Source organism: Adelges cooleyi, unplaced genomic scaffold (assembly GCF_023614345.1).
Source record: "Adelges cooleyi isolate 19-005CV unplaced genomic scaffold, UGA_ACOO_1.1 ACOO_flye_CR_arks_rails_tigmint_CR_PRNA_9, whole genome shotgun sequence".
Classification (NCBI taxonomy): domain Eukaryota; kingdom Metazoa; phylum Arthropoda; class Insecta; order Hemiptera; family Adelgidae; genus Adelges; species Adelges cooleyi.
Genome location: NW_026096579.1, coordinates 7,262,645 through 7,285,144, shown reverse-complemented (window position 1 = coordinate 7,285,144; position 22,500 = coordinate 7,262,645). Strand labels below are relative to the sequence as shown.

Sequence of the window (22,500 nt, the reverse complement as noted above, 5' to 3'; positions counted from 1 at the left end):
TTCTTGTATTTTTACCGTTGTGTCTACAAAATACTAGTTATATTGTTTTAGATTAGGTACCTTATAGTAATTAAATTATGTAAGTTAAAAATTATTATATTTATTTTGTTTTATGTGAAGATTTGTTATAATTAATGCTCCTTTCTACTTGGAATCTTTGAAGAAGGATATAATCGGCGTTAATCAAACTCAACATTTTGTGTCGAGCAATATTACCTCATAAAAATTTTGTTTTTTACCACTATTATTAAATGTTAAAGACATAGTAGTTTTTTTTAATTGAAAGTCACTCCACATGTAAAGTTTATTACTTTTTTTTTAACGTATATTTGAGTCAGATTTGATGTTTTGTGAACGTTGTTGATATGTAGCTAAATGACTTATGATATTTTATACTTGATTATAATTTTTTATTATAGTGTATGATTTTTGAGAAACATACAATTTTTTATGTATGACTCGAGAAATATTTGATTTATTAGTAATATATGATTTTTCATATCTGATTTTTGAGAAATATATCATTTTTAACACATGATTTTTGAGAAATTAATTAATTTGGGAAAAATATTTGACTTTTGAGAAGTATTTGATTTTTGGGAATTATTCCCGATGTGGGGGGGAGGGGTCCAATTTAATAGAGCCACTTTTTTACCATATTATACAGAATAAAAATATAAATTTGAAACATTTTTAAAAATAAAAATGTACTTGTTCTCAACTTCTATCCCCATCTGTAGTCATTTCGACTTCATATTTTGCTCCTAGTAAATTGTTTGTTATACCGCTCTCCGTCCATCTATATCTGTCGGGGGCGTCAAGGTGTTCTACTTTCTTTTCTCAGATTTCTTAGATCAATAATATTGTTCCGGGGTTTTTCCTGCTTAGATATAATCGAACGACTTTTATACGTATATAAAACGTATTATATTCAACGTTATACACAAACAGAAATCTATAACAAAAATAAAGAGTATGTACGTGTAAATATAAGTGTATGTTAATAACACTTGTCATACAAACATAATAAAAAACATACGTTACGTGCGTCACTTTCCATTTCAGCTGTGTTGTATGTACATCATAAATCATACAAAGCAAAAAATGAACTAGCTGTGCCAAAAAATGAACACACAAGCCCATCCGTTAGTCTCATGAAGCACATTTAGTTTCAAAAGCTGACCAAGTAGATAATTGCCTAAGAAATTCTATCACTATAACAATAATTGTAAGTATTACTATCAAACTCTGAACATTTTAATTACGCTTAGATAGTATGCTAAGACTAAAAAACCACGAGCTTATCGAACCAAAAGTTATGGTGTAATACAAGTTAGTAAGTATTTTGTAATGCTAGTTATTTTTTTATCGGGTCTTAAGAGCATCCATTTACAACGTTATTGTGCTAACGGTTTTCTGTTTTACACAATCTACATTTTGAAGACAATTCTATAATAGATTAATTATTATTTGGCTTCATATAAATTGTAGGGTAGAGTAAAATTAGGCAATTTTTGAAATCGTTCACATTTTTTTTATAGTCGCCCAGTTTAAAATTATAAAAATAAAAAAATGCAAAAAAAAAGTTTTATAATATTTGTTTTAAATTTTAGAGTTTTGTAATGACAAGTACATACAGAATTGCAGAATTTACTACTCTACAAAGCATTTTTTTTTTCATTTTTGTAGTATTGAAACTTTTTGAGTTATGTGTTTACTTTAGGTTTGTGTACACTAAGGTGCCTGTGAAGTATTTGAAAACGATTTTAAAAATTGCTTTTTTCACTACACCCTAGTAGTGTAATAGTGTACTATTGTCAATTTGAAAAGATACTCAATATTTTTTATAACTGAAAAAACTACAACTAGGTATTTTTTTTAAATAGAAATGACATCCTCTATAAAATATTATGTTCTTTCCACTATATAATCATAAATAGTTTTGCTTCCAATCCATCATGGGTTGATTTAAAAAGTATTATCTGGTAGTTTAGACGCTTGAAACAAATGTGTCTAATGTACCGTTTTTAAATCTAACTTTAATAATAATATTTATAATTTATATATTAGATAGAATATATTATAACATAATCAATATATTTCTATGTAATTATCATATAGAAAACTGACTGATGATTAATCTAAATTGATTTTATGTTTATTATTAGTTGCAGATTAAAATGAATCTTTTCTGTTTTTTAATAACATTTGTCCTCAGCAATGTTTTAGCAGATGAATTAAGTAATTATTTTTTTTTATTTTCACAATTACCAACTTAATGTAGTTTAAATTTGAAAAAAATTAAATATTTCACTTTTTTTACAGCGAAATATAAGGAGGCAGTTTTCAATACAAGTCAGTAATATTTTTGTTTTATAAAAAATAGGGTTTTATGTACTTACGTATTTTTAAAATTATGTATTACAGATGCAGCCATCAAGCATGCGTATAATATAAATGATTTTATTGATAAAGATCATCGTAAAGCAAGTGAGATAAATTTTAAATTAATATTATGTGTTAAATTATGTGTACCCAATCGTCAAGTTTTTTGTAAATTAAAATGTACAGTTTCTATAAAAAGTTTAAAAAAGTGCCCCAGGTACGTAGAACCAGTGTACACGCCATTATATTTTTATAAGTAGCGATTTTTAATAACCTAATCGAAGGAGTAGCTTTAAGCAGCTACTACTAAGCATGGTTTATTATTATAATAAAGAATTATATTGGATCTAATTTCAATCTTTTAGTATAGCCCAAATCGTTTTCCGTTTGTTCTAGATGGATTGGAGCATGTAATTGAAGAATTGCTTAAAGATAGACATTTCTTGTGTCCTTTCGGTAGTTATAATTTTAATATTAATATAAAAAAATTATAAACATAAAAGTAAAAAAAACTTGAAAACTATATAAAAATTACAACTTAAATTTATTTTTAAGCCATTGATAAATGATTTTACTATTATATTTATCTCCGAAATCTAAATGGAATCTTTATGAAGAAATACTAATGTTAGCTTTGTCAACCTCGTCTAATTATTATATTTTATTCTCATCGCTACAACCTAACCTTCAGTTCAGGCATTTTAATTTCATAAAAAAATTCCCCAGTCTATTTAATATAGTTTTTTTTCTTATTTGTACTTCTTACAATTTATAATTAATATATAATGTAATAAATTATGAAAGAACATCAAATCTATTATCATAATCTAATTTATATAACGTTAATTTCAGCCAAACTTAACTTTATGATCGCTATGCCAGGTAATGGTTTTTGTTGAATTTTATGAAAATATTTCCTATATTTCTTTCCAATTTAATTTTCTAAGAAGATTCTTATCGTGTTGAATATCCGGCAGAGCAGCTTTCTTCTGGGTTACTAATCCATGTTTTTTTTACCTCGAGTTTCGGCTTCCCGTTATTGTGATAGAAAAGTAAATGCAATATCATTAATTTATGTAATGTTAATTTCAGACAAAACTGAATACATCGACTTTGTATGGGGTAATAATTTTCATTGCACGTTATGGAATTGTTTCCGCGCAATTGTTTGATATTCATTATGCACACAAGATTTTTGTTTTAATTTCAGGATTCACGAGACATTCCGAATTAGACAGTAACAACATTTGTATATTTAATATTTACTATGCTAAACGCATATTCATTCTTTAAAATAATTGGAGAATAATCATATTACGTACTTATAGACAAATACAAATACGACATATTGGTTTCAACCTTACAAAATATGTGGGTAGATTATAATATATATATATTTATTTTTATTTTTAGGATGCACTTTTTGCCAAGCTAATATGCAAAAAGAAATAGAAAATATTTTAGGTAAATACAAAATTAAAAAAACTGATAATTTGTAGTTTTATAGAAGATATAAAAAAAAAATCGATTAATAGCATTAAAAAAAAAATGTATGTTTATGCTTAAACTTTTGATAATCATTCGAAGTATAATGAAAAAAGTTTATTCAAATGTTCCAATTAGAAATAATTTACAATTTATACAATAATATTTTGCATTAATTAATTGGTCTAATTTATTTTGGTATTAGACTGACTGTTATGTATAAAATATAAAATGTTTAAACCGGGTTTTATTAACTGCTTATTCATTTATGTTTGATATAATTGTTACAGAAACTAATATTCCTGTATCTGAAGGACACCCCGGTAATTTAGAATTTTTCGGTAGTCTTGATTAGCCTTTAAACCTTGTTGTAGAGTGGAAATTTGAAGTTTACTACATTGTTAATGTATAATAAGTTCTTTGGGATTTCATGTGTAGAAATTATACAACCGTTGGGTTTTAACACTAATGACTAGTCGTACAAAAATTAGTTATATCATATTTCTTTGAAATTGTATGCAATATTTATGTATCAAGAGCAACTAAGATATGTTTTATTTTTATTATTTCTCGGCAAAGCACAGTCATTTAATCATTTTCACAGATTTTGGGAGCTTAGATTTGACAAATCTTGCAGATGAAAGAAGAAGTCTTGTTAAAACAGCTTTAGAAAATATATTGAAACGTAAAATAGGTAAATATTATTATGAAGTTGTATGGGTTTTGAACCATTAATATATTTGTATAGGTAATTCATAGTGAGTAATTCACCACAATTTAAGAAGGAAACAAATAATTTTAACTTTTAACCAAATAATCAGAAAATTAAATTAGAGTAACTTGTGGTTTTACTAAATATATATATAGGAAGAACCCTAACCACAATAAAATATACTTATAAACGTATCTTCAGCGTTACTTGTAGACTATAGTTTAGCTATACATTACGGACAACATGCATATTCTATTATTTTTTCATGACTAAAAAAAGTAGTAACTAGTAGGCTCTTATTGACTAATACTAATATGACATCGGTTACATCCATAAGTATATGTAGCTACATTAAATCAAATTTGTTTTATATTTTAGGATCAATGTATTGCAAGTTATTGATGAAACTAGAAAGAAAAGATATTTTAGGTAGATATAAAAATTAAAAAAATATAGTTCAAAAGAAAAAAGAAAAAAAAAATGTATTAGAAGCCTATAATGATACAGCTGTATATTATTAGTAGGTACACACTCTGACCTTTCAGCAAAGCCTCCTGGTGGCAGAGAAGTGAAATAATTTTGGCTTCAACTGATAATTGTTATCACTAAACTTAATATAACTTAATCTAACTGATAAGAGATAAGAGATAACATTATTGCCAACATAACATAACATACATAATTGTTCTAAGAGATATTAGTGTTGCTGAGCGGACCTTATTGTGTCGATTCAATAATAATAATTATATTCTTATTTTGATTGTTTTTTTTATTATGTATCTTCTTATTATTTCAATAAATACTATATATTGCATATATAATGAAATAATTACAGAGTCGAACTTACCTGCCCGTGTTGTATCGTGCCGTTGGCGTATCGTGTGTTGTGTGTGGGTGGTTATCACGAGCAGTTAAAATATTTTTTATGATTTCTTTTCAACACAGTCATTTAATAAATATTTTAGGTTTCAATTTGGCATCCCTTATAGAAGAGAGAAGAGTTACTGGAAGATCTCCAAAAAATATAATCGAACGACGTGTATTCGGTAAATATTAGATTTATGGAGTTGTATGGTTTTTAGAGTGACTGTTATATTATATAAAAATATATAAACCGGGTTTTTTAACTGCATAATGATTTGATGTATTTGTTAGTAGTTGATACGACCTCATAAAATACGAATTTTTCGATATATTTAATGCTTGTTTTAAAGTCGAAATTTGCTTCATTTTAAGTTACAGAGTAGTAACTAATAAGCTAATTTTAGTAAATAAAAAAAAAAATGTTAAATTTTTTAGATGGACCTGTATATAGTGTCTCTTTATTCGAAATGTGTCGTTTGATTGGAATATACATGAGTACAAAATTTCCAACATCATACATACAAACGATGGAAATTGACCTTGATGATAAGAATTGTATTATGAATGATGGAACTACTGAAATAAGATTCAAAGAAATTAATGGCGAATGGTGGCAAATAAGCCCAGATAACGATACAGTACGCCAACTAGAGGCGCACTTAAGATAATTTAGACCAGGCGTCCTCATTTTAATTCTGGTTTACAATTATATAATACTTTTTATATTTTATAGTAACAAGTTTTTCATATTGCACTATTATCCTATTTGATTTTGCACTACTATATGTCATTTAATTTTATGTATTTAATAATAAACAGTTTTACTCACGATTAATATTATATTTGTCGTTTTCAACATAACCCATTATTTTTTTTTTTTATGTCAATACAATGTTTAAATTAATTAATTTTTTAGTAGAATAGCACGTAATGTGATTTTTTTGTTCTTAAGTATAGTGGGAGAGGAATTCACAAGTTTTTGCTATACTCTAAAATGTTCATACATGGACTACTACCCTTCTTCTCCTGTGCCCTTCATGTATGTTTTGAAATATTTGTATACATTTTACACATGGTAGGTATTACAAATTCATTTTAAAAAGGATTTCACGTCTATTGGGCTGAAAACATATAGTGTTGTTTGTTTGTCTATTATAATTTGTTACATATAATGAAAGCATTTTCAAATTCAGTTTGTTGATTCGTTCACACATAACAACTTAGAATTTGATTAATTTTTTTTGTTTTGCCTTTTCGAGAAAATTGTATACATTGTAACCCAACGCTATATTCTAGTCTAATTTTTGAAAATATAAATATTTTGATTTTTTTTTTTGACGTTTAGCCCAGATTTTACTTTATTTTTCAATACTTTGAACATTGAATAATATATCATATAATTATTCGTTAATGGCCTTTGCTAAAACAGTTGTATAATACATATTTTCAGAAAACTAGCTACAATTTATAGTAAACTTGCTGAGACTAATTCAAATTCTAATTTTATACGTTTATTGAATGTAACCAATCCGATAAGCCGTCAGATCAACCAATTCCTGATTGTTTAATAATTCTAAGGTCTGGCCATTGTTTTAGATTAAATATAGTAAGCATTAGCCATACTTTGTAATCCATTACTGTATTTTCTGAAAATGATTACAATAGTCACTTTTAATTGATTATTATAACTCTATATCATATTGTAATGTACGTTATTCAAATTTTAGTATTTCGATACCGTTAATGTTGTTTCAAATTATATTATAACCGTATACGAAACATAGTCTAAATTCCGCGTCGAAATAATGTATAACGTATGAGGTATGTACATCTTAAACCATAATTAAAAAAAAAAAAAAATGGGACAACTGTGCAAATAAATGAACACAGCGGCAATGCAAAAACCTATTAAAATCCTGATTTTTCAAGCGAAATATATTTAGCCCCTCTATAATTTACAAGAAGAATATTTAGGTTCAAAAGCTCATCAACACGTTTATTTTCTAAGAAATTTGATCAGTTCAACAATATTAGTAAGTATTTTTTACCAAACTACTAAAATTATACTGACGGTAAACTTAAAAACGCATGATAATAATTAACCAAAAGTTACAGTGTTAAAAAAAAACCGTGACAAGTATTTTATATTGTTTGTTATTTTGTTATCGGGTTTTAACAGCGTCCATTGACAAACGTTTTTGAGGTGAGCAAATATTGCATTTTACAAAATCCACATTTTGGAGAGAATTCTATACTTATGATCTAGATTTTTCATCATAACTCAAAAAGTTTCAATACAACAAATAAACACAAAAAATACAACTTTTTAGGGTATTAAATATTGCATAATGTACGTGTACAACTTTATGTTTAGCATTTTTTATTCGTAATTGCAAAATTAAATTTTAAATATTAAAAACAAGTTTTATGATACATTTTTTTTTTCAAATTTGATTATGATGTAAAATGTAATAATCTACAGTAAAGAAAAAGTAATTTTTCTATGCTATAGATTTTAAAAAGAAATTGAGATAAGAGTTAAAAGTTAAGAGATGGTCCAGCTGGTTACAGGAGTTGAGGTAAGAGATTAGAGATAAGATATTAGATAAAAAACATTCGATATTAGAAAGTACAAAAAAGTACCAGGGTCTTATTGTACTTGTATAATAAGACATATCCATGTTTCTATGTACTTGCGTGCCCACTTTTTTTATCTTGGGGCGGAGAATGTGTATATATATAATGTATATATATATTTATCATATACAAATAGTGTCGTAAAACCAAAACCTTCTCATCTCGGTACCGGAGACAACTGTTACTAACTGAAATTGTTTATTATTATTTACAGATAAAAATGAAACTTTACTGTTTTTTATTAACATTTGTTCTTGTAAATGGTACGGAAAGAGATGAAGGTAATTCAATTACCTTCAAGTTAATTTCAATTATTTTAGTTTCCCAATTATCAACTTAAGTTATAAATTTAAAAAAAAAATTCAATATTTCACTTTTTATACAGCGAGCTATAAGGAGGCAGTTTTCTTTACAAGTAAGTAATATTTTAGTTTTATAAAAAATAGGTTTTTAAGTTTTTTAAATTGTTTTTATACGAATTTTTTAAATTATGTATTACAGATGCAGCCATCAAGCTTGCTTATAATAAGAATGATTTAACTGTCAAAGATAGATCTGGAGCAAGTAAGTCATATTTAAAATTAATATGCCAATATACAAGTGTTTTTTTAAAATGTACCGAATTGTCAAGTTGTTTGTAAATTAAAATGTACAGTTTCTATAAATAGTTTTAAAAAAGAGCACCATTTATGTAGAATCATATAATGTACAGAACGTTAAATTTAAAGTAGCTATTTCTAATAACTTAGTCAATGGAGTGGCGGTTAGTTAAATGGCTACTGCTAAGCATGGTTTATTATTATTATTAAGATTTATATGGTACCTACCTAGTTTTATTTTATTGCAATTTTATAGTATAGCCAAAATCGTTATCTGTTTATTTTAGATGGATTGGAGCATGTAATTGAAAAAATTGTAAATGATGAAGATTACAATTGTTTTGGTAGTCATAATTATAATAATAAAAAAGTAGAAAACTATATAAAAATTGCAACACAAATTTATCTTTAAGTAATTGATAAGTGATACAATTATTATATTTTTTTCCATGAAATCTAAATGGAATCTTTATGAAAAAAATACTGATGCTAGCTCTGTCTTTCAATCTGTTTCCATGCAGCCATGTTATTTTTATAAAAATTTCCTAGTCTATTTAATATAGTTTTTTACTACTTTGACCTTCGTCTTCCAATCTATAATTATATAATAAAACAATAATATATAATAGCTAATCAAATCTAATACCATTACTTTATATAATGTCAATTTCAGCCAAAATTAATATTATGATCGCTGTGCCAGGTAATAAAGTTTTCGTTATATTTTATGAGCCTTGTCTTCCTGTAATAATATTGGAAAATTAAATGCAATATAATTGCTGTATGTCATGTTAATTTCAGACCAAACGGATATCGTCAGCATTATACCAGGTAATAATTTTCATTGTACATTATGGAAATATTGTTTGATATTTTTTATGCACACAGAATTTTGTTTAAATTTCAGGATTAGAATACTTTCACCCAGCGAAAAGTAACTACATTTGTATATTACATATTTAATATACTTAACGCATATTCATTATTTATAAATACTTTGAGAACAATCATATGTACCTATTGACAAATACTAATAGGACATATTGGTTTCAGCCATAAAAAATATGTAGGCAGATTAAAAACATCTTTTGTTATTAATTTTAGAACGCAGGCAATACCAGATTTTTATGCAAACCGAAATAGCAAATACATTAAGTAAATATAAAATTTAAAAAATTGATAATTATATATACTTGTAGTTTTATAGAAAAAATATAAAAAATCTATTGATAGCATTCAAAAAATAATGTATGTTTTATGCTTACGCTTTTGATGATCATTCAAATTATAGTGAAAAAAGTTTATTCAAAGGTTCCAATTGGAAATAAATTACAATTTATACAATAATACTTAATTGGTCAAATTTATATCGGTATTAGACTGACTGTTGTGTATAAAATATAAAATGTATAAACCGGGTTTTATTAACTGCTTAATGATTGGATGTATTTGTTACAGAAATTGATATTCCTAAAGCTGAAGAACACCAAGGTAATTTCGAATTTTTCGGTAGTCGTGATTAGCCTTTAAAATTTAAACCTTGTTGTAGAAATAAAATTTTAAGTTTACTACATTGTTAATGTGTAATAAGTTCTTTGGAATTTCATGTGTAGAAATTATACAACCGTTGGGTTTTAACACTAATGACTAGTTGTACAAAAATTTAATGCAGTATTTATGTATCAAGAGCAACTAAGATATGTTTTATTTTTATTATTTCTCGGCAAAGCACAGTCATTTAATCATTTTCACAGATTTTGGAAGATTAGATTTGACAGACCTTGCAGATGAAAGAAGAATTCTTGTTAAAAAAGCTTTAAAAAATATATTCAAACGTATAATAGGTAAATATTATTATGAAGTTGTATGGGTTTTGAACCATTAATATATTTGTATAGGTACTTCATAGCGAGTAATTCACCACAATATAAGAAGAATACAAATAATTTTGATTTAAACAATTATCCAAATAATTTCCAGCCATATTGGTTGCATCGATAAAAAATATGTAGCTACATTAAAATATAATTTGTTTTAAATTTTAGGAACAATATATTACCAGTTATTGATGAAACTAGAAAGAAGAGTTACATTAGGTAAATACAAAATTTTAAAAATATATAAGATTAAATATTTATAGTTGTAAAGAAAAACTATTAAAAATCTATGTAAATCCCTAAATCATAGCTATATAGGTATTATTAGTAGTTTCACACCATGACCTTTCATAAAAGCCTCTTAATGGCAGAAAAAGCAACTAATTTTGGCTTCAAATGATAACTGTTACCACTAAACCTAATCTCACTTAATCTATATGATAAGAGATTAGAGATACAGTACTGCTGAGCTTATCGTGTCTTTTCAATAATATAATAGTTATATTCTTATGTTGATTGGTTATTTATTATGTATCTTATTATTATTTCAATAAATACTGTGTATAACGCGAATAATAAAATAAGTACAAAGCCGACCGCACCTAAACGGGTGAAATTATTTATTAAGAGCAACTAAAATATTTTTTATGATTTCTTCTCAACACAGTCATTTAATAATTGTTTTAGGTTTCAATTTGACATCCCTAGTAGAAGCGAGAAGAGTTACTGGAACATCTCCAAGAAATATAATCGAATGGCGCGTATTCGGTAAATACTAGATCTATGGAGTTGTATGGTTTTTAGAGTGGCTGTTATATTATACAAAAATATATAAACCGGGTTTTTTAATTGCATTATAATTTGATGTATTTGTTAGTAGTTTATACGACCTCATAAAATACGAATTTCTCGATAGTCATAAATGGTATTTAATGCTTGTTTTCAAGTTGAAATTTGCTTTATTTTATGTTACAGAATAGTTAAATAATAGGCTAATTTTAGCAAATTAAAAAAAAAAATGTTTTTTTATTTTTTTAGATGGACCTGTAAGAGATGTCTCTTTATTCCAAATGTGTCGTTTGATGGGATTATACATGAGTACACAATTTCCAACATCATACATAAAAGAGATTTGGATTGACCCCATAATTAATACTTGTACCCTGGATGATGGAATTACACAAAAAATATTCAAAAAAATTAATGGCGAATGGTGGCAAATAAGCCCAGATGACGATACAGTACGACTACTAGAGGAGCACTTAAGATAATTTAGACCAGGAATCAATTGTATGAATCTGGTCTAAAATTGTATAATACTTTTGCTATTTAATTGTAACAGTATTTTCATATTTCACTAATATCCTATTTCATATTGCACTTATAGGTGTCAATTCATATAATGTATTAAATAATAAACAGTTTTACTCACGATTAATATTACACGTGTAGTTTCAAACGTATATTTAATACTCTTTACCGTAATATACAGAATACAATTCGAAATATTTTTAAGTATAAATATTTGATTTTATTGTTATTCCAAAATTCGATGCCGGGTGTTGAAATGTAAATTTAACAAATATTTCAATTAATATCGACGTCATAAATGAAATCGAAATCATTTAAAAGCAAAAACACTGATTATTATAAAAAAAAAAATAACGATACCTTTTCGGTTCCACGGTAAAGATACAAAAAATGGCGGTAAGGAAAAAACCAAAAATGACACAAGATTAAGACGGTGGATGATAGTGTGTGAGCGCCGCACACCGCAAGTAGGTCGAATCGGCCGCCGTCTCGTTACGCTGTTGCACGAACCACTTGTTTGCTGTGTGCTGCGGTGCGGCAACGGTAGCGGCGGCACACGGTGATGGCGGTGTCCGTCATCGGCGGCGGGTGATCGCGCCCGCGCGATGGTCCGACGGCCGCCGCCGCTCGCCCTGCCCGCCGGCGCGACGGCCACGTTAACACGGCAGAGCAGCGATACCGTTGAACTTTATACGACGGTGCGCCGCGCCGAGCCGCCTCCGAAGCCACTACCACCGCGTCCGACGCCGCCGCCGCCGGCCGTGTGCCATTCTCATCGGACGCGTTGTGTAACGTTCGCGCCGCACTTGGCCGCCGACATTCGAGTGGACAACCGCTTTGCCGCAGCCGCAACCGCCACCTCGACCCACCGAGTTGGTTTAACCCGTCGCCGGCGTGTGTGTGTTTTTTTTTCGAAACGGTCGACAGTGACCCTTTTTTCCGGTTTTTTTATTTTTTTTTTTTTTTTACCACAAAACTATTTCCGGAACCAGACAGTCGGTATGTATTTTTTATGTATATATATATTTTTTTTTAACACTTAATAAACAAATTCTTACTATCATTGTAAAATTAATATCTATTCATCGGCCACGCGTGGAAGGTAATAAAAAAAAAATTGGAAAAATATTCAAACTCGATAAACAATTATTGCATTGTTGTTTTCAACTAAATGTAAAACGGACAAACGAGCGTTAAAAGTTTTCCGTTTTGAATCATAACAAACACATTATAGCACACATATTATTTTGCACGTGTATAACAAAACAAAAATGAAGTAATCAAAAAAATGTTGTTCACATATTTTCTAAAATATTAACCCTTCAATACCCGTTTTTTTAAAACATTTTATAATATACAATTTTTTTATTTATATACATTACATTTTCAGGAATTCTGGTAGATAAATTAATTTCTTCTGACAAAATAAAATTCGCCGCGCTGAAGGGTTAAAATAGTAAAACCTGTAGGTAATAACGGTCGTTTGCCTCGGCGATTATTTTGTATTACACGTTTCCGAAAAAAGGTTTGATTTACAATGCGCTTTGCAAAATCTAATCAAAGAAAGTGCAAACACTCGTTTTATTTGCAAACCTAATTTGTCTTTTTTCGAATGCCGTCAAAGATAAAAAAAAATATTAAGATTAGACTGTATGTTTTACCGTAGTAACAGAGGGGGGCTAGGGGGCTATACATTGCATTGGCAAACATTTCATATTGACCCGAATAGCATTCGTTTACAATGTTTGCCTTTTTTTTTTAACAATTTAGAATGCTCGAAATTAGATATCAGAATATTGTCTCTCTTACCTATTTAAATTCTACAGATTACATTGTTCATTAGGTTTCTAACATTTTAGACATTCCGAAATTCACCAACTTGTTGATACCTCGACAACGAGTATCCTTTGTTTACTTTACAAATATACTTCTACTATTATTTTTCGTTTTTTTATCAAAATATTTCATTTTCTCGGGCATTTAAATTTGTATGATATATGAAAAAATTTCAAGAGGAGTTTGGTATATTTTTTATAGCTCTGTTGCGTAATCCGAGAGCATTCATAATGGTATACAGTTGATAATTGAATGTTAAGTAATTACATTAAACAAACAATAGTTATGTAACAACAACTCTTATTGTTCATGCTTTATAAAATATAGTTATATATTTTTTTGAAAAACAATCAAATGAAAATTATAAAAGACAGGGTTGTTATTATTATTGTAATAATTAAATGTTAAAATTCATTTAAATACAATTATTCGATGGGTTTCCAGTAGAAAATATATACATCAACATCAAACTAGTGTTTTATTAACGTTTATGTGGAATTGAATAACTGGTAAAGTTCATCTAAACCGTGTACTATACAATATTCCATAACAGTTCAGAAATGCGTACAGGAAATAGTCGACTCGAAAGCAATTCATATTATAATTTTAATTATCCTTTTAATTACTCATTTTGTCAATAAAAAATTATCATAGTACTTGAATAAATGTACAAACTATTATTGGATTTTCTCAATTCCAAAACCTGTTACTTATAATAAAATGTATTGCATAATATATATATTTGTTTAATGGATGAGTCAGGGGTACTTTCTGTTTAAATTTGTCAACTCTGACTTCTAGACAATGGCAACAAAAATTAAGATAGTTTAGTTTGTTTATTGCATGTCTCAGGAATAGTATGTGTTTAATGTCAAGTTTAGGCGGTTGTACAGTGTAGGTGTTTTATTACTAAAATACACGTCGTTTAATTTAAAAACTTTGTTCGAGTTGAAACTTTTTTTACAACGTTCTAAGTAGTATGTTTTATTACGTATATCTAGGTATATTGCCACAGTTTAATGTAGTTTTATCGCTTAAACACACATTATCTACTATATGGAACAGAGCAATGTATTGCTCTTTGTTTTGCCTACAAACAAATAAACCAAAATTATGTATTTCTTTTCGCCCGCGTAGCTCAGGAATAGTGTGCACAAATGATTTTGATAAAGATGTTGGATGTTCATTTTGTGTACGGACATTAGTAGACGTCTCTGGGCTAAGATAAATTACAACCATTAGCCACCGTTTCAACGCCGTTGTTTTTTTGAATAATTTCACCTGGTCGTCCAAGAGCACTCGTGTTAATTGGGTTATTTTATTTAAAACGGCCGGCAATGTAATTATTATTAAGAATATCGACGCAGTTCGAGACGCGCAATTAACATTGTAATATAATGTTCAGACGTAATTAAGCTTCCACTCAAAACTTAGACTAAAAAAAAAAAACATCTCTGGGGACCTTTTTTCGACATTGTAAGTAAAACTTATTTTTTTTTTTAGGGGGTAATAGGGGCGTATTGTCTATAGAATGTCAAAAACAGTTTTGGACAGATTCCAAATTGTTTGAGTTGAATACAAAAATCGAATGCATTTTTTCAAAGGTTTTCTCAGATTCCCACCAAGAATTTTTAAGTATAGTCTGAAATGAATGATTGATATTTAATCGATAAACAGGACCGGTAAAAATATTGTATACTATAAATGACATATAAATAACTTGACTTCGGTATTTTTGGATTTACACTAATTGAAAAAAAAAAAAGATTAATTAAGAAAGATCCGTAGAACAGTTTAACAAAGAAAATACAAGTCAATATTCGAGGAACTACTTGTACAATATATTTTATGAAACTATTAATATGTGTGTTTGATTTTACAGAAATTGTAGCCGTTTACACATAGTAAATAACAAAGCCTTGTTGAAATACGGTTGTATGTATTAATATAACATCTTAAAATTTAATTTCTATGTATTTGGATCTGATAAATGGGTTTTCAACCCCACTTAATATATTTTTTTATTTAATGACCATATATACTCTGAAGAATTATTGACATAAATCTCTTACTTGAGTTATGTGTTGTAAGTTTGTACTTATTCTATTTGTTCTAGTAGTTACCGGTTTGTTATGTATGTAATGTAAACTGTGTTCCTAATTTTATCTGTAAACGTTTGTACAATGCTAATAATTTATTATGGCATTATTTACCGAATTAACATGTTCCTAAAATAATTCAGAATCATTTTCCCACACCTACACTTTCTTTTTTAATAGGGAACGACTAAAAATAAAAACCAGTGGGCTGTCATGGTTCATCTATGTAAGCGTTTATCTATGAAAAAAAATATATAATTCAGCGCCGATTTGGTTCCATTGTTGTCGAGTAACGTCATTGGCAGACTTACAATGCATTGTGTTTTGCTATAATAGAAAATCGATTATGGAAAATGCAGGGGAAAAAACTCGTTGTTATTGAAAAAAAAAATGTCGATCATAATCTCAAATAGATTTAGATAAGAATAAGCAAGCGAAAAAAAATAGTAATGCTCACTTGGTGGAAAAATGTGTATGCGCCAATGCACAAAGATAGTGGCTGTGAAGAGGCAAAACCTTACACCATAAGATTTTTCACTTGGTATCAATTGTTCGCGTAAAAGTAAAAAAATGAAACAAAAAATAGCATATTTAGAATTAAAATTGAATATGATACTCGAAATTATTATCAACCCAACCTTATAAGAAAAAACAAAACATTAATTTAACCTTTAAGATTGGTAACTATATTAAAAAAATGTAACTAAATACAATTAATTATCAGAGGTTTTTTGAAAAAATAATATTGAATTTTATTAAGCTGTAATATTTATTGTCAACATAATGGTTAATTAATAAAATGTAGATGAGTACTTTTTCTTTTTTACAAAGAAATAATTGTCATCTATTCTTAAGTTTGGTTAGACACCAAATAAATATATAATAATATATTTTGTATACACATATTTGATAACTACCTACTAAATAGGTTGTTCAAATGTGTACACAGCGAATACACGATAAACATATTATTATCTATAACAAATAATTCCATTTTTTGAAAAAGAAAAAAAGTACAATATTTTTATCGCGTGACAGTTGTGTACCACATTTGCCTATCTGTGGCGCCGTTTTATTTATAGGTAATAATTGCTATTTACAAAATATGTGAAAATAAAGCCAATATTTTTTTTTATAGTATTTTCATGGTATAAGGTACAAAAACAATAGCCAAGGAAATATTTGACATTGTAATAATGTACTTATTTATGTATGTAAATGGTTTGTAAGTACAACTAGGTATATGTGAATGAACCGACAAGATTTTTTTTATAAGCTTTGGTTAAATTATAAACACATTAACTGTGTTTACGTACATACACGTTATGTTTCTGTCGTTATTTCTAACTATGTTCAATTTTAATATTTCAGGTAAAACTTGTGTCGTTTTAGTTAAGATAATCCACGCGGCTTATATATATATATATATATATATATATATGAAACATTCAAGTTTTATGCGACAAAACTTATGGTAACGATATTAGTCTGATAGAAATTAAATTGATATTCTCGGAGTAAAGAAATAATGTTAATCCCAATATTGAAAAACTTTACGTGACCTCCTAAAAAGGAGTTGGCCCCTGCGTGGTAAAAAGTATAACTTGGTAAATCCAAACTTATGAATAGAAATACCCTATAGAGTTTCTCGGTATCTCAAACGAACCCCGTGGCTATTGAAAATCGCAGAAGGTTGGCTTTTCTAAAGTATAACCTTACACAGAGTTATTCATATTTCACGTAACAAATAAAATACAATTGTAATGTTAACATATAGAATTCGAATAGCCCTGTAAATACATGTTATACTGCTTGGTTTTGTGTTAACTTTTTTAAATCAAAGAAAAAGAAATGGTAGAAACATCGAGTAGGTATATTACATAATTATTTTTATTCATTATACATACATATTATCATAAGTTTTTCCACTTTTTGTAACCCAGAAATAAACTAAAGAATCGAATTTCAACAAAAGAAAATATAGTTTCGGAGTAATTTCGTTTACAGCTTATACATTTATTTTCGTAGGCCTTGGGACTGTGTTATGTCATATTGTTTACAAGTCTCGAGCACAGGGTCAACATCCGTATTGTGTTTCATTTGCAATTGCTTTTGAAATCGAAAATAAAAACTTTATCCCCGACGATATAGGATTACGTAGTTTCTTTAAAACGGACCCAAAATTATTCGTTTGGAAAATACTTTTTTTAGGGACATCTGAATTGAGTATATAATATACATACTGTGCGTCATATGCTATGTGCATGACTTATTTTGCATATCCCGTACCTGCGTTTAATATGTATTTTGCTTTTTTGTTCGACTGACTTGATATTACATTGGCATATTAACATTGAAACTATCGAGTAGAAGTAAATTTTGTTTTGCAAAATAATTGTCCTGATAGTCAATAGTAAATTATGATTTAAATAAGTTAAAACAGTTTTTGAATGATTTTTTTTTTTGCAAATTAAAAATCAGTCGTGCAATACCATCTTATTCTTCTTCCCCGCTTATTCCGTTTAAATGTCTCTATTGTAAATAAAGACCTAAGAATGGTTTTACGAACATCCACTGATTTGCTTGTGTGTTTTGTGTATGGGCCAAGTATAAAAGTCATACTGAACTGCTAGGAATTTGCTAGATTTGCTAGGCTATTTTCATATTTGCTAGGGCCCTATATAAAGTTAAACCAGGAACAAACATGCCGGTGTTAACTTGACCACGCACCGGCAAATCGTCCACAAAGCGAATTTCTTATCCCAAAATATTTATGGAGAGGTGCTTTAATTTGTTAGGCTTTTTTGTAGCTCAAAATTTTAAAAAAATCATCAGCACCGGCAATTAAAAATAGAATAGTGATTTATACGCTATATTTTTCTTTTGAATTTGCTAGACAAGTTTAAAAGAAGAAAATTAAACCACAAACTCAAAAAAAAAAAAAAATTTTTAATATTAAGGTGAATATGGTTAGGGTTGGTCGTCTGTCTATAAAAATTTATTGTCTTAGTTACCCTTATTAAATCGTAATTAACCATATAATGAAAATATTAGTGAAAACTAAAAAAAAAAAATGACAATTATTAATCGTACATATCTATATCTTTATCGTATTCTTCATCTCGAGTTCTATCTCCATCTCACACTCTAACTCAAGCATCACCTGTATCTTTGTATTCGTCTTTATCTTTATCTTCATCTCAAGATCCAGCATTATCTGTATCTGTATCTTTATTTTCATCTCAAACTCTACTTCCATCTGCAACTTTAGCTCCAACATCACCTATATCTGTATCTTCATCTTTTTCTGTAGTTTTATCTTTATCTTCATCTTCATCTCCAACATTCTAACTCCAGCATGATCTGTACCTGTATCTTCATCTTCATAATTACAATTTGTATAAAAAAAATAATAAAATATTACAACTAAAAATGTTGAAAAAAAAAGTAAAAAACTTATGCCGAAACCAGGGATCGAACCAGGGACCTTTAGATCTTCAGTCTAACGCTCTCCCAACTGAGCTATTTCGGCTAGATGAAGGTCGCTTGAATTTTTACCATATTTAGTCAAAAATGAGTTTCCAACAAGGCCAAAGCGGTTTAAAAATGCATAAACGTAGGGCGGGGGATTAACAACCCCCCCCCCCTTTCACAACATTTTCTTAGATTACATACAGCTACCAACAACGAATGTATACTAATTCTAAGTATATAATACTATTGTACGTCATTTGTGTTTTATAAACTAAAAATAAATTTAAGTTAGGGCGCATACACTTCCCGGAAGTCTATCTAAAGCACGTGAACATGGTGCAGTGCGGTTTACTGGCCGGGAAATCAGAGTGGAAATTCCCAAAAGCCGAACGTGTAAAAAGTCTCTCCCATCCAGGAATGTATAACCGCCATTAGGTTAGAAACTTTTGCCAATATCCCGATCATCCGTCCAACCAACGGCAATAGTGATTAATGAAGTCGGTGGTGTAGGTAAGTACGGTGTAAACTTGGAATATTCCTAAACTATACAGTGTGGTCGTCGCTCGTTTTGTTTTATGTACCGTCCATATATTTTTAGTTTTCACGTTTCTCACTGTGACCGGCTCACATAAATAATATTATATACTTCACTATGTAAAACGAACACAAATTATATACTATTTCCGGTAATTTCCGCAGTGCATCTGCTGATTCCCAAGCCACTTTTACTTTTCCCTCCCATTAATAACACCCTCCTGGGTACTACAACGGCCTACATTTTTTTATTCAGATGCATTCTGTTTTTTTTTTTTTTTTTAACAGGATTTCCACTGATACCATCGCTTTGGGCACATAATATTATTGTGACATATCCCGTAACTCTTCTCCGGTGCACGACAAAATAAATGATTTCCCTTACTTTCCACTTTGCCGAACGGCTCATCCCGCCCTATAAACTCCACCACCGTCTTCGTATTAGCGGCATCGCTTCCGTTTCCGGTTCGAGCCCGGGTCTCGTAGTCGCCTTCTTCCTGTTGGTTTTTTTTTTAAATTTATCTCGCTCTCAAATTAGCAATACTTTGTGACCTCTGCACGACATAATTAGGTACTACACTAGACTCCACTAGTTTATTTTGCTCGACCAATAATCCGATTCTATCAACGTGCCATTCCCGTAAATGCCATGCAAAGTCGTTTGTCTGTTGATTTTCCTTGTTTATATTGTTTTTACAATATAGAATTTCGACGAAAACAATGTACTATCATTTTTGTCCGGCTGAGTCCAAGTGGTTTTAAATGTTAATCGAGCAGAGGACTCTCAAGGGTACAAAAACACTGAACAGATAACACTTAATAGTGCACATTATCGTAAAAAATGAATGCTTACGCCATGCCATTATAGTTTTTGAACAAAAAAGTGATATATATATATTTTTTTTTTAAGGCACTCCACCCAAATGCTGTCATATTTCCAAAAATAACAGATTTGAACCTTTAACAAGATACATTTTTCGTTTTTATTCCGCAATAGAAACGCATCTAAGATTATGTTATATAGTGTTCTCTAAAAGTATGACAAAATGTGAAATATGAAAAAAAAATACATATTAATGCGACAGTGTCGTTAACTGTATTATTATTATTTAACATGCTAATATTGGATTTGCGTTAAATGCAAATTCAGCGAAAGCTTTTTGAATAACATATAACATTATATTATTATGTTGGCGAAGCTATCGGATTATATTTTATTCATAATTAAATACTAATAATAACATGTTTATAACAATTTTTTTTTTTTTTTTAAACCGCTATTTATCAACATTAAAAAAATATCACGCTGACATTTTACGCCTTTATAATATTATTAAGTTAGTTGCTGTTTAATTTGTGCGGAATTAACGATTATAAACAACTCGAGTTTATTTTATTTTTCTACTAACCAGAGCGCAATATTATAGTATTGTTTTTTTTTGTTTGTTATGTATCGTTAAAAACTACACGTGCGAATAATTCACCAAAGGTCTTGTAAGTATTAGTATAAATATTTATATATATTTGATTACAACATTTCACAAAGGCACAACAACTGTAATTGTTAAAACAACTTCTTTTGAAATCTAATTTCGTCGATGGCGATTAAAATGATATACTTGGTCGTTGAAGTGGTCGTTATAGAAGTATAAAGGCACAAACGTATCATTATGATTTTGAAAGTAAAAAAAAAAAAAATTTCTATACCATAGTGAAAAGAAAAAAGTGAGGATTAATTATGGGCGTGCAGTTTTAAAGGAATTTGGATACATTTTTAATATTTAAAGATAAGTTAAGTCTTTTGGGTAATTTGTCAAATTTCTTCATAACTACAACTATTATAAAATTTAAAAAAGTCTTTCTTTCTTGTGACTCTCGTCTGCCCAAATCAAACAAATTGCTTTCATCTCTTCTACGATAGGCGTCACGCCTAAACTTTTTCAGATATATTATTCAACCTAGAACCTAGCTAACTAGTATAGTTACCTATTCTTCGCAGAAACTGGCGATCAATGTTATGAACGGTATTGAAGAAAATCCTTTAAAGGAGCCGCCGGTCCTACTTGTTAAATATGTAATGGCTTTTCAGAGTACTCTATCTCTTAACTTCCATATGATTCTTTTATCGCCAAAAATCCACGTACCAAATAAAAACCGAAAGCCAAAAGTAATAAATTATTATCGAGATCAAATACTCGATTGAACACCCTAAAAGTCAATTATCAAGGAATATACAAGTGCAAAGTCGGCAATTAGATATTATACGAACGATATATTTTGTGTGAAAACGTTTCAATACAATGTTAAGCAACAGCAATTGAAATTAATCGGTTGTATTGCAAGTGTCCACATCAGACATTATACATAGTATATTGGTGTGCACTTTAATCCATTATCCGTCGGCGGTTTCCACGGTTTGCAACTGCCAGTGTTTATTTCTTGACGCGAATCTCGCCCACAAGACAAAGTGGTGTGCACCGTGAATTTATAATCATCTGTTGCCAAAACTCTAATCCGGGTCCACACGATGATAGTTTTGTCGTTTGTTGCTATTGTGAAGGAGCTGCGATCACGAAAGTGTTTATACTGTCGACTTAGTTCATCATGACACAAAGACGGCCGTTGACGACGGCATGACAGTGGTATATATTAAACATTGCACACTTGAACGTGGTGGTATACTTAAC

At 28.9% G+C, this 22,500-nt stretch overlaps 2 protein-coding genes and 1 non-coding gene across 3 annotated transcripts in view; 2 read left to right on the top strand and 1 right to left on the bottom strand.

The window, feature by feature from the left end:
* Positions 1–1,126: 1,126 nt before the first annotated feature.
* On the top strand, positions 1,127–6,114 carry LOC126846200 (uncharacterized). The gene is made up of 5 exons (XM_050585444.1): positions 1,127–1,228; positions 2,169–2,241; positions 2,326–2,355; positions 2,428–2,490; positions 5,882–6,114. The coding sequence occupies exons 2-5, from the start codon at positions 2,181–2,183 to the stop codon at positions 6,112–6,114; spliced, it is 387 nt and encodes a 128-aa protein (XP_050441401.1). The 5' UTR covers positions 1,127–1,228; positions 2,169–2,180.
* A 6,580-nt stretch (positions 6,115–12,694) lies between these two features.
* LOC126846747 (uncharacterized) overlaps positions 12,695–22,500 on the top strand; it is a 64,402-nt gene continuing 54,596 nt past the window's right edge. Inside the window, exon 1 of the mRNA XM_050586533.1 lies at positions 12,695–12,869. The gene's annotated coding sequence lies outside the window, so the exon portion shown is untranslated. The remainder of the gene's footprint in view (positions 12,870–22,500) is intronic.
* Trnaf-gaa (transfer RNA phenylalanine (anticodon GAA)) lies at positions 19,265–19,337 on the bottom strand. The gene has a single exon. It is a non-coding gene; the product is annotated as a tRNA-Phe (tRNA).

What these genes read in the sequence shown, in the direction of transcription:
- LOC126846200 (XM_050585444.1), top strand. Translation starts at nt 2,181, where the DNA reads ATGAATCTTTTCTGTTTTTTAATAACATTTGTCCTCAGCAATGTTTTA. An exon ending in GGAGGCAGTTTTCAATACAA is followed by an intron (nt 2,356 to 2,427) that starts GTCAGTAATATT and finishes TATGTATTACAG; the next exon opens with ATGCAGCCATCAAGCATGCG. An exon ending in TAAAGATCATCGTAAAGCAA is followed by an intron (nt 2,491 to 5,881) that starts GTGAGATAAATT and finishes TAAATTTTTTAG; the next exon opens with ATGGACCTGTATATAGTGTC.